This window comes from Antedon mediterranea, chromosome 2 (assembly GCF_964355755.1).
Source record: "Antedon mediterranea chromosome 2, ecAntMedi1.1, whole genome shotgun sequence".
Classification (NCBI taxonomy): domain Eukaryota; kingdom Metazoa; phylum Echinodermata; class Crinoidea; order Comatulida; family Antedonidae; genus Antedon; species Antedon mediterranea.
The window spans coordinates 40018368-40031055 of record NC_092671.1 but is presented as its reverse complement, the minus strand read 5'-3'; the positions used below and the strand labels follow the sequence as shown (position 1 = coordinate 40031055).

General features: G+C 33.9%; 1 protein-coding gene across 1 annotated transcript in view; it reads left to right on the top strand.

The window, feature by feature from the left end:
- Positions 1-12688, top strand: part of LOC140039464 (uncharacterized) — a 33093-nt gene that overhangs the window by 17145 nt on the left and 3260 nt on the right. The window contains exon 7 of the mRNA XM_072085067.1: positions 12137-12184. Within this exon, the coding sequence (XP_071941168.1) occupies positions 12137-12184 (48 nt within the window). The remainder of the gene's footprint in view (positions 1-12136; positions 12185-12688) is intronic.

The window sequence follows — 12688 nt, the reverse complement described above, 5'->3', positions numbered from 1 at the left end:
TAGCAAACATGTTCTTAACATAACATCTTCTTTTGGGTAGTAATGTAGTCCTACTGAGTTATATGAACTAATATCAACCGAGTCCTAATAAGATAAGTCAAAATAAGGTCTTAAAACACCCCCAGTAGCCCGAATAGTGGCGTTCACATGGAACTATGTCTGGAAGAAGTGGATTTAACAATTTTCTATTAACTGGATTAAGGTCTTAAAACCCCCCAACTGGGTAGCCCAATGAGGTAGTAGCAAACATGTTCTTAACTTTTGGGATGTCAAGGTATTGACATAGTCCTACTGAGATATATGAACCAGTGATGTACTACTGAGCCCTAATGAAATAAGGTCTTTTAAATTAAGGACTAACGAAAATAAAATAGGGACCTATTGGGCTACCCACACAGAGTGTGATGAATATAGTCACACTCTTATGTTTTCTCAACTGTACTTTAATACATTAAAAAGTCTGGTAGAAGTTTTACCAGATTGAATAGTGGATGGTTGTGTCTTTCCTTGTTATCTTGGTGACATATGCCTACTATTATAACCAATTTTGAAAAGTAATGTTTTAGATTTAAATTAATAGGTACAGTATGTTTGATGTTTATAATAATCTTTTTAGTTTTGCTATGTGGTTTATTTTGTCATACTTGGTCAGTTTAAAGTAACAAGTTTAATACCTTTTTAATGATATAATAACCTCACTCATCGGGAGCACAAAATTGTGATAATGTTGTTTCTTATAAGTATTCATTATTCAACTTTTAGTGTTGGATTAGTAATTTTGATTAAAAAATATAGGATCAATACTAAAGCTCTGTTTACACTATCAAACTTTATGTGACAAATAAATGTAGTTTGATAGTGTAGATAGAGCTTAAGCCTACCTATTTGATATTTAAATATATAAAATGGCAATAGAAGTTTGATAAAATAATTTAAAAAATAATTACTACAATCTTAATCTCAACTACATAAAACATTTTAACATGAAATTTGTTTGCACAAAACCATATTAGTTTTTCTTCCATACTAATAAAGTTTACAAACGTGCTTGACCATCAGGAAAAAGGTCATTCACGACAAAAACCGAATAACATGATGGTTTTACAATTGTCTCTGATCAACTCCATTTATGACCGATGCGTATGACCCACTAAGTAATCTATGTCATGGACTGTTATCTTAGGTTTGTTGTCTAATTGAAGCGTCCCATTGAGATCACGCTTAGTATTGTTTTCCTTTCCACCCACCAAACTTGTTTCCTTCTTGTCTCACCTCTTGTACACAACAAACTAAGGCTGTTTTTAACCTGTTGTTTTTTTCAAAATGTGAAAACTAGGACGGCAGCAGTGGGCGGATGATAATTCTATTGATCTCTAGCAAACAATACTATTTATAGTACACCGGTATCTGAAAATACTACCATGCTAACTTGTACTGATCAACTAAGTTGAACACTTAACAAAAACAGTTGATGCTGTAAAATACTTTTTATAAAATGAATTGAAACATTTTATTAGGCTTTTTCCTGGTTTATTTAACAATAAAACTTTCTTTCTTTTTACACTTGTGTTAAACAGCACATAGATAGAGACTATTTGTATTTTGCGCTATACAAATTTAAAACTATTAACCATTTGAAATAACTTTTACTTGGAACTAATATTTAAAAATAATTTCTTAAAGATACTATCGGCCTGGAATAACCTTGACAAGCCCTCTGTATATTTCCTGAAAAAAAAACTACAAATTGTAAAAACTAATTATTTTTAATGTCAATTTGACAACTTGATTATGATTAGTATCATTTAAGTTTATATTTTGTTATTTTTTTATAAAATGTTATTTCATAATCACCCTACAATGACCATACGTCATCATTAACAGAGTTGAAAGACATACAATATAATTTAATATACATGAAAAAATAACAATAACAAATAACAATAGATATAGTGACATTATTAGACAAAACCTTATATAAACCAACCCTATGTCAATTCTAACAGGACTAGGTTGCCCTGATGTCAAACATAACAAGATAACAATAGATATAGTGACATTATTAGACAAAACCTTATATAAACCAACCCTATGTCAATTCTAACAGGACTAGGTTGCCCTGATGTCAAACATAACAAGATAACAATAGATATAGTGACATTATTAGACAAAACCTTATATAAACCAACCCTATGTCAATTCTAACAGGACTAGGTTGCCCTGATGTCAAACATAACAAGATAACAATAGATATAGTGACATTATTAGACAAAACCTTATATAAACCAACCCTATGTCAATTCTAACAGGACTAGGTTGCCCTGATGTCAAACATAACAAGATAACAATAGATATAGTGACATTATTAGACAAAACCATATATAAACCAACCCTATGTCAATTCTAACAGGACTAGGTTGCCCTGATGTCAAACATAACAAGATAACAATAGATATAGTGACATTATTAGACAAAACCTTATATAAACCAACCCTATGTCAATTCTAACAGGACTAGGTTGCCCTGATGTCAAACATAACAAGATAACAATAGATATAGTGACATTATTAGACAAAACCTTATATAAACCAATCCTATGTCAATTCTAACAGGACTAGGTTGCCCTGATCATTTTAAATTAATTTTCTGTATGTTTACAGGTTAGATATATATCAATTAGAATACAAAATGTTGGTTAAATTGTTGGTTAAATTGTTATTAACCAGTAGGTGTTGACAATTCTATTCACAAGGAATGATCAGTCTCAGATCCAGAAGCTCTGTCTAGTTTAAACACTTTCTATTTTGTCCAGTTGTCCAGTGTGTCCACTATTTTGAAAGCTTCTGCCTGCCCTTCCTTCCGTTGAAGTATATTGTGCTTGTTGAACTCAAATCATCGGGGAATTGTGAGTGTCTGGAGATTCCCCAGCAATGGTGAAGACTCGTTCCGAACTGGTAATTAACATTGAAAACCATGTATTCTCTCGAGGGAATCTCCCTTTGGAGATAGTACCTATGGGCATTCTCTCGAGGGAATCTCCCTTTGGAGATAGTACCTATGGGCATTCAATCTAGGGAATCTCCCTTTGGAGATAGTACCTATGGGCATTCAATCTAGGGAATCTCCCTTTGGAGATAGTACCTATGGGCATTCAATCTAGGGAATCTCCCTTTGGAGATAGTACCTATGGGCATTCAATCTAGGGAATCTCCCTTTGGAGATAGTACCTATGGGCATTCAATCTAGGGAATCTCCCTTTGGAGATAGTACCTATGGGCATTCAATCTAGGGAATCTCCCTTTGGAGATAGTACCTATGGGCATTCAATCTAGGGAATCTCCCTTTGGAGATAGTACCTATGGGCATTCAATCTAGGGAATCTCCCTTTGGAGATAGTACCTATGGGCATTCAATCTAGGGAATCTCCCTTTGGAGATAGTACCTATGGGCATTCAATCTAGGGAATCTCCCTTTGGAGATAGTACCTATGGGCATTCTCTCGAGGGAATCTCCCTTTGGAGATAGTACCTATGGGCATTCAATCTAGGGAATCTCCCTTTGGAGATAGTACCTATGGGCATTCAATCTAGGGAATCTCCCTTTGGAGATAGTACCTATGGGCATTCAATCTAGGGAATCTCCCTTTGGAGATAGTACCTATGGGCATTCAATCTAGGGAATCTCCCTTTGGAGATAGTACCTATGGGCATTCTCTCGAGGGAATCTCCCTTTGGAGATAGTACCTATGGGCATTCAATCTAGGGAATCTCCCTTTGGAGATAGTACCTATGGGCATTCTCTCGAGGGAATCTCCCTTTGGAGATAGTACCTATGGGCATTCAATCTAGGGAATCTCCCTTTGGAGATAGTACCTATGGGCATTCAATCTAGGGAATCTCCCTTTGGAGATAGTACCTATGGGCATTCTCTCGAGGGAATCTCCCTTTGGAGATAGTACCTATGGGCATTCAATCTAGGGAATCTCCCTTTGGAGATAGTACCTATGGGCATTCAATCTAGGGAATCTCCCTTTGGAGATAGTACCTATGGGCATTCAATCTAGGGAATCTCCCTTTGGAGATAGTACCTATGGGCATTCAATCTAGGGAATCTCCCTTTGGAGATAGTACCTATGGGCATTCAATCTAGGGAATCTCCCTTTGGAGATAGTACCTATGGGCATTCAATCTAGGGAATCTCCCTTTGGAGATAGTACCTATGGGCATTCAATCTAGGGAATCTCCCTTTGGAGATAGTACCTATGGGCATTCAATCTAGGGAATCTCCCTTTGGAGATAGTACCTATGGGCATTCAATCTAGTGAATCTCCCTTTGGAGATAGTACCTATGGGCATTCAATCTAGGGAATCTCCCTTTGGAGATAGTACCTATGGGCATTCAATCTAGGGAATCTCCCTTTGGAGATAGTACCTATGGGCATTCAATCTAGGGAATCTCCCTTTGGAGATAGTACCTATGGGCATTCAATCTAGGGAATCTCCCTTTGGAGATAGTACCTATGGGCATTCAATCTAGGGAATCTCCCTTTGGAGATAGTACCTATGGGCATTCAATCTAGGGAATCTCCCTTTGGAGATAGTACCTATGGGCATTCAATCTAGGGAATCTCCCTTTGGAGATAGTACCTATGGGCATTCAATCTAGGGAATCTCCCTTTGGAGATAGTACCTATGGGCATTCAATCTAGGGAATCTCCCTTTGGAGATAGTACCTATGGGCATTCAATCTAGGGAATCTCCCTTTGGAGATAGTACCTATGGGCATTCAATCTAGGGAATCTCCCTTTGGAGATAGTACCTATGGGCATTCAATCTAGGGAATCTCCCTTTGGAGATAGTACCTATGGGCATTCAATCTAGGGAATCTCCCTTTGGAGATAGTACCTATGGGCATTCAATCTAGGGAATCTCCCTTTGGAGATAGTACCTATGGGCATTCAATCTAGTGTTGACAACTCAAATAGGACTTGAATAACGCTGTTTAATATCAATCAACAACTCATAGAAGGATGAGAAATAAAATTAATATACAGACTTTATTGGAAGTTAATTTAAACGTACTGTAAGTATCTATTGTTGACCCCCACAAGTGAGTGGTCATTTAGGAACCTTTTCATAAGGTACAATAAGCAGGTGGATTTTGGCCAACTTCTGTCAATGCAGCATTCCTATGATGGCTGAATAAACTTTTCTTTCTTAAGAATAATCTCTCACAACTATCGTCTACCATTTATAGGTTTGAGTTACATAATTATAACAAGCTTGGTATATCAGATGGACAGAATTCATTGCTATAAATATATCAGTGGTATATCATTCATATTTAACATTATTTCTTCAAATCAGCTGTACTGCTGTAGTATTGTTGTTAGTCCTACCCTTGTAAAACAAAGTTGAATAAATAAATTAATTAATTAAATTATTTCAATACATACACAAAATAATGGCCATTGATGATAATTTAATAAGATTATGTTATGATGAAAAAAATTATTAATATATAAATCATTTACAAAGGTGAATTTGTGAAAATATAGTGATGTAAAACAGCCAGAAAGAAGGTGCCAAAACACTATACTTACAGTACTAACATTAACAAACATGGTGTACTACACAAATGTAAAATTGAACATGACTTAAACATCAAACGGAGCAAGATGATTTACTTATACAGCCTAATTTGTTGGACAAATCTGAGAAAGACACATTGTACAATGGAAGCGTAGTACTGTAAAAATTATATAGGGCACGCCAAACATAATTATTATTCAAATTCAGAGTATTTTACACTAAATTTAATTCTTAGACGAGAAATAAAATACCCAATATCCTATAGGATATTGAATACAATTTTTTGCCGTGACAAATTTAAAAAAAGGCAACTGAGAAAAACCATTTGTCTACTGGGTAAAATGATATAATTTGGGTGTTAATAGTCCAGTGACATACATAGTTATGATGACACTGTGCAGATCGTTGTCCCTTGTTTTTCATAAATTTCAAACAAGATAAACCAAAAAATACGATATAATGTACCACCTGTTTATACAGATGCGGATTTAGTTGATAACTTTTTTTAGAATGTATAGTAAGGTCAACATTAAAATGTTTTTATTTTATTTTCTTGTGAACTTGTGAATCTATGAAAAATTGACTCCCAATAGTTTGAATGCAATCTATCAGGTCACTCAATAGATATTGGTCTGTGCAAACTAAGCCCCCATCTCAAAGTTTCAAGATGTATTGTCCCCCTGAAAAAATAATTTTGTAAATTTTGTTGTTGAATATGCCATTTTAATGTCACATAATAGTTATCCACTTTGAACAAAAATTGAATACAAAAAAATTAATTTACCTGAAAAAACTGTAAATTACTTTCAAAAAATGCCAAATTGTTTTTGACCATTTATTGTGTCATTTTATAGAAGAAAACATTATTTTTTTTACGGAAATGATTAACTTTATTAAAACTACAAAATGACATTCAAAGTCTGATTTAATTAATCTTCATTTTTCATGTTTTTGTGGGAACAATACATCCTTAGAATGCAACAATTAGGGTGCCAACATTTTTTCATATTTAATCAATTTTCTTTCATCGTAATGTTATATAATGTTTAAATTAAACAATGTTAAAGTACATACATTTTCCATATTTAATTGGTTTTCTTTCATTGTAATGTTATGTTATAATGTTTAAATTGAATAATGTTAAAGTACATCCCACGTGCTTGTCAATCACATTTAACATTACATCCTTTTGAAAACAATTCTTACTAATCTTGAAACACACTTTTTTATTTTATTTATTAACTTGTTTCCTTACATCAGTTTGTTGGCACCTGCGTTACACTTGTTTTTATCTTTTGCTTCCAGATGTACACATGACCAAATGTTTGTTAAAAATTGTACAATACTTGTTTAATCTGAAACTGTTGAATCTAAAACTACTGTAGGCTAATGGTGAAGAAAAGTAGTTTAGCATTCTTAGTGCAAGAACAAGAAAACATGGTTTATTTTATTGTCACCCAAAAACATGAAAAATGAAGATTAATAAAATCAGACTTTAAATTTGCAGTTTTAATAAAGTTATTCACTTCTTTTCAAATGAAATGGTTAATTTTAACCAAAAAAAAACCATTGTCTAACAGACAATTTAAGTATTTTTTGCTTTAAATTAATTTTTTTCGGGTAAATAGTTTTTTTTTTCAATTCAGTTTTTGGTCAAAGTAAATAACTATTATTCAGCACAAAATTTGAAAAAAAATTTAGTGGGACAAAATATCTTTAACAGAAATTACAGAATTCATACTGTAGGAGGTTCCTTTAATTGTTTAAATTAATTTCAAGCAAGAGTTATTTCAGCAGCTCGTCTTTGATCATTTATGCAACTTCTAATTTTTAATTTTTTTCCCAATTCTGCTTTTTATTTATGGATAGAAAGTTGTTAGCCGTGTGGTAATTTGTTATTGATCACAATGCCAATACAAGTCTATTTGTATCACATTTAAGATAAGCATGGAGTTCCGATACTAAATGGAGGTAGTCAGTGATCAAAGGCAATTAGGTAACTGCTACTCAGTAGCGTTCTCTCATCCACTAGCCCTGTCTTATTTCATTTACTTTTGACTGCCAGATCGTATCAGTATTTACAGGCAGGTTTGTCAATTTTAAATAGGTTAATAAATGTCATGTAAGCAAGCCTAAATATATTGTCACATCCAAGTAGCTAAATTCAAAATGGAAATCATTTCAAAGCTTTTTTTCGTCCCAAGTACCAAGAGAGAAACTAGATAATTGATTCTTGTTTTCTTTTTTGAGATTAAATCTGTCGAGACGTTTTCTTTGTTGAAAGTGTCGGACTATGGGAAATAAAACAAAAGTATTGTAGTGAGTACCGTATGTGAATAATAGACAGCTTGTTTAGCGGTATTATTCAATTTGTCGTGATTTGTAGCCGATGTGATTGCAGGGTGTGTAGACGTATAATGACCACTAGCATATTACAGCATGTGTGTTCCCTACAGCTATCTACAAAACTTCACAAGGTGTACACTCAAAACATGACCTGTTTTCTTCGTAAACCGAAACATGACGAAGCAGAAATTCATCGTACCTTTACAATATTACCTTTGTTTTTGCAATGAAATCTGTGCTTCAAACGTGCACTAATTCTAACCATACTACAATCGACACAAATTGCTTTCCCCCTAGATTTTCCCGTAGGATATCAGTCGGTACAATCAGATTACATTATGCAGTCGGCTAGTTTTTCATGTTTCCCACAGTCAGCAAACACCGGTATGACTGTCGTTGGGATGTTGGTTCCTGGATTGTTTCAGTGACAGGGTCTTCACCTGTGATGGCCAATTCATGTTTCAATTAATCACAGATTTCAGTGTCTGATGAAAAGGCTCTTGTGGGATTCTGACCGTTGTGAGTTCTGTCAGTCAGACGTCGTGTTGCCGACACATTTAGTGTCTTAACAAAATAGTCAATCATTATTATTCACTTTTATTTCAAATATCAAAAAAATTGACCAAAATTACAACTCGTGGCTAAGAGCCAAATTGCGTGTAAAATACATGTCATATCAAAAATATAAATATATATAAAAAATATGAAAACAAAAAAAACAACAAAGAAGGGGAGAGCAGTCGCAAACTAGCAGGGGAGAAAATTAAGAATTCAGTAATTTGATGAAGTAGGGTATAGGGCTATTGGTAAATCTGGATGTTTTAGACGCTAGCTGGGTAATTTTGTTTTTATTTCTTAAATTCCTACCATGACAGCTATGTCTGGTCGGTGGGATTAAATCAGCTGTTTGTTTAATTTTGGGGAGATACTCAGCGAACTTGCGACAATGCTCCACCCTTCTTTGAGCCAAAGTCTCTAATTTAAGAAATTCAAGGGCACCAGAGTAAGAAAAGTAATCATTGCCTAACATTATACGGCAAGCCCTCTTTTGAACATTTTCAATACAATCGCTTAATCTACTAGACAGGCCAGAATGCCAAACAACATCAGCATACTCAACAACTGGTTTAATGTAACCACAAAAGGTCAATTTAAGCTCTTCAATGTTAAAACCAAATCGTTTTAGTGATCGTAAAAAGAAAAGTTTCCTGGAAGCTTTAGTGATGATGGAATCAATATGACAGTCCCATTTAAGGTTGTCTTGAAAAAAAACTCCCAGGATCTTGGCTTTATTAACATATTGGAGCTTATCAGTTCCCAAGTGTATGTCAACGTGTGAAGGTTGGGTAGAACTGAAACACACCTTAAGGGCCTGACATTTTTTGGGGTTAAGCACTAAACAGTTGTCGTTACACCAGCGGAAAAAAGAATTAAGATCATCTTGTAAAAAACCAGGCAATGAGAGCTTACGATTTTCACAAAATGTAAGATCATCTACATATTTCAGATACTTAGTTTTAGCATTTGTACCAGCATCGTTGATCATGATCTGGAAACATAAAGGGCCTAACTTGGTTCCCTGTGGGACACCAGCTTTTAAGTAAGAGTAATTAGATAAGGTACCATTATATTTGACACACTGCATACGCATAAAAAGAAAATCACACAACCATGGTACCAAAGCCCCCCTGACACCAATATCAATGATCTTATTAACAAGGATGGTATGGTCGATAAGATCAAAGGCCTTGGAGAAATCAGTAAGAACCATGGTACCAACATTGTGCTTATTCTCAGCACCTTGACAGAGATAATGCACCAAGTGGGTCAGGTAATGAGCAGTAGACAAACCCTTAACATTTCCAAACTGGTTAACATCGATTTTTGAACTTATATCTTGTAAGATCCAGTCAGTGATAAACTCCTCAGCTACTTTGGCAAACACAGAAGTAATGGAGATAGGTCTGAGTTTGTCAATAGTAGGAGGCTGAACCTTGGGCACAGGGACTACAACTGCCTTTTTCCACTGAGAAGGGACAATGCCTTCAGAAAAAGAACAGTTGAGTATATCACAAAGTGGTTCACAAAACTCCATGGCAAATAATTTAACAATTTTGGGTGGGACCAAATCTGGTCCGCAGGCCTTGTTTTCTTTAATAGATCTTAATTTTTTATAAATATCCCAAGGATGAAGTTTAGGTGCAGGTTTGTCAGAGGGAAGGAATGCAGGGAGTTGAGTTTTATTTAGAAAAGGGATGTGAGCACTAATGTTAGTAAACAAGTCATTGATGACATTAGCAATGGATTTATGATCCAATGGAGAGATTTCAGGAACTGGTATATTGAGATCAATTTTCTTAGTGTTTGTCATAACTCTGACCTGTTGGTGCCATTTACCTGGGTCAGTTTTTTGCAGGTGTCTAACTCTATCTACATTAAATTTTACTTTAGCTTTAATGATTTCCCTCTTGACTTTGTTTCTGCAAGCTTTCCAATGGGTTAAGTTATTGGATTTAAACGCTTTTTGGCGTTCAGAAATAGAATTTCTGATATTTTGTGTTAGCCAAGGTTTATCAGTATTGTGCGTTTTAATATTTTTCAACGGGAAAAACTTATTAATAGCAGTGATCAGTTTGTAATAGAAAGCATCAACTTTACTCTGTGTAGAAACTTTACACTGCTTTATGTTGGATGATCATAATCAAAAACAAAAATGATCAACAAAGTTAACAAAGTTATTGTTTTTGTTAACTTGTTTAACTGTAATATGTACAGTAGTAGCATATAATAATTATAATAGATTTATTTAGCGCAAATAAACGATGTTTAAAATTGTAATTGTTTTGGTTTAGCCTCATACAGTATTGATTTTGATTAATTGTAATTTTATTCATCTCACCAAAACAAAAACATGAGAGGAATGAAAATTGATAAAAACTTGTGATTGGAAGCCCACTAAAAACTAGTTACATTAAGATAATAAATAAATAGTAATAATAACAAATAGATTTCTAGAAACATGTTCTTTTCTAAATTACTGATAATTTTAAAACTATGTACTTTAAACATGTACTGTACTTTATATTCAAAGTGCATGCATTTGGTTTCTTTATATTTGTTTTAGTTGGCTCACTTCAAACTGTGGTTTTTTTTGTGTCCTAATGTTTGTATCTAACTTTGCTCATTTATAATTATTCAACTATAATTTTCCATATGTGTATCCAGGAGTTTTTTTTGTGTGTGTTTTTTTTGTCTTGATATGTGTCTTACTTGGCACACCTCTATGTCTACATTGATTTAATTTCCTTCTCTTCATTTCCTTTTTCTGTTTCAAATTCAAGTTCCCTTTTAAAATTATTTAATGATCACCAAGTGAGTATTGAGGTACTTGTGTTAATTGTTTGACGTAAATAATCAAATATATTTAAGCCGTTTGAAAGACTCTTGTACCCTCTTGCCGGCTCTAAAACCCTTGTTCCTGGCTCTCTTCCTTTTGTTGCTGGATCTTGTTTGTTCCTTGCTAGTCTTGGTATACCTTGTCATCATAAACTTCTCCATTTTCATGCAATTTCTTTCCTCCCTGGAGTAAAAATGTCTACACATAAGTTGCTGTCCAAAATAAATCTGATCCCTATACAGTACATCCAAGGTCAGGATTATATTGTAAAGACTTCTTATTTTGTAGACTTATTTGTATGTTTCACCATATTATTTGCCCAGCATTCTGAAAATACATAATTGACGGTTCGATAGTCTCATTCCAATGATCCCAGATATTTAAATATGAATAACTAATTATTACTTTTATAGGAGTTTTATGAAACTGTTTGATCCATCATCAATTTTATAGTTTAACAAAATTTTTTTTTTTTATTGTTTTTATAGTTTTGAAGTTTTATTGATCTTGTTTGTGGAGCTTTGTTTATGCTTTTTTTTCTGACCTAATGAACACATTGTGTTTTTAATTGTACCATAATTATTTGTCTATTGCCTTAGCTGAAGATGAGTACAATGTACTAATGTTAGTCATAATATAGATGGTACTTGTTCGTTATTCATTTCAATTCTTTATTTGATTATACTCGCTGTATTTATAATAAATGGTATTGAACGTTGAACAACTTTTAATCATTTTATTGAAAGCATAAATTGTTATTGTAGACCTAGTATTGATGTAACATCATTTTTTATTTTTGTAGGTATTGTATCATGCGATAGTTTTCCATCTACCACTGTCCCAAAAACAAGTAAGTATGTACCTCAATACATCACAGGTTACGCTTGTTTGTCAAATGTGTTATATTTTTATTAATTATGTTTTTATTTGAAGTTCTTGTTGAGGCAGCTGCGTTGATTGATGTCATAAAATGATTGACATGTGATTGACATATCACATGACAAGTTTTGTTGTTTGGTTAGAAAAAGTAAAAATAGTAATTTAGTTGTGTCTGTATATTGCACAGTCTAGTGGTAGTCACTGATGTGCACTGCTTTTGATGTCTATCGCTTCTCTTGAGAGTACGGTTACTCTTCAGTTTGAGTACAGTTAACTCTCCAGTCTGAGTACAGTTAACTCTCCAGTCTGAGTACAGGTAACTCTCCAGTCTGAGTACAGTTAACTCTTCAGTTTGAGTACAGTTCACTCTCCAGTCTGAGTACAGTTAACTCTCCAGTCTGAGTACAGTTAACTCTCCAGTCTGAGTACAGTTAACTTTCCAGTCTGAGTACAGTTAACTCTCCAGTCTGAGTAC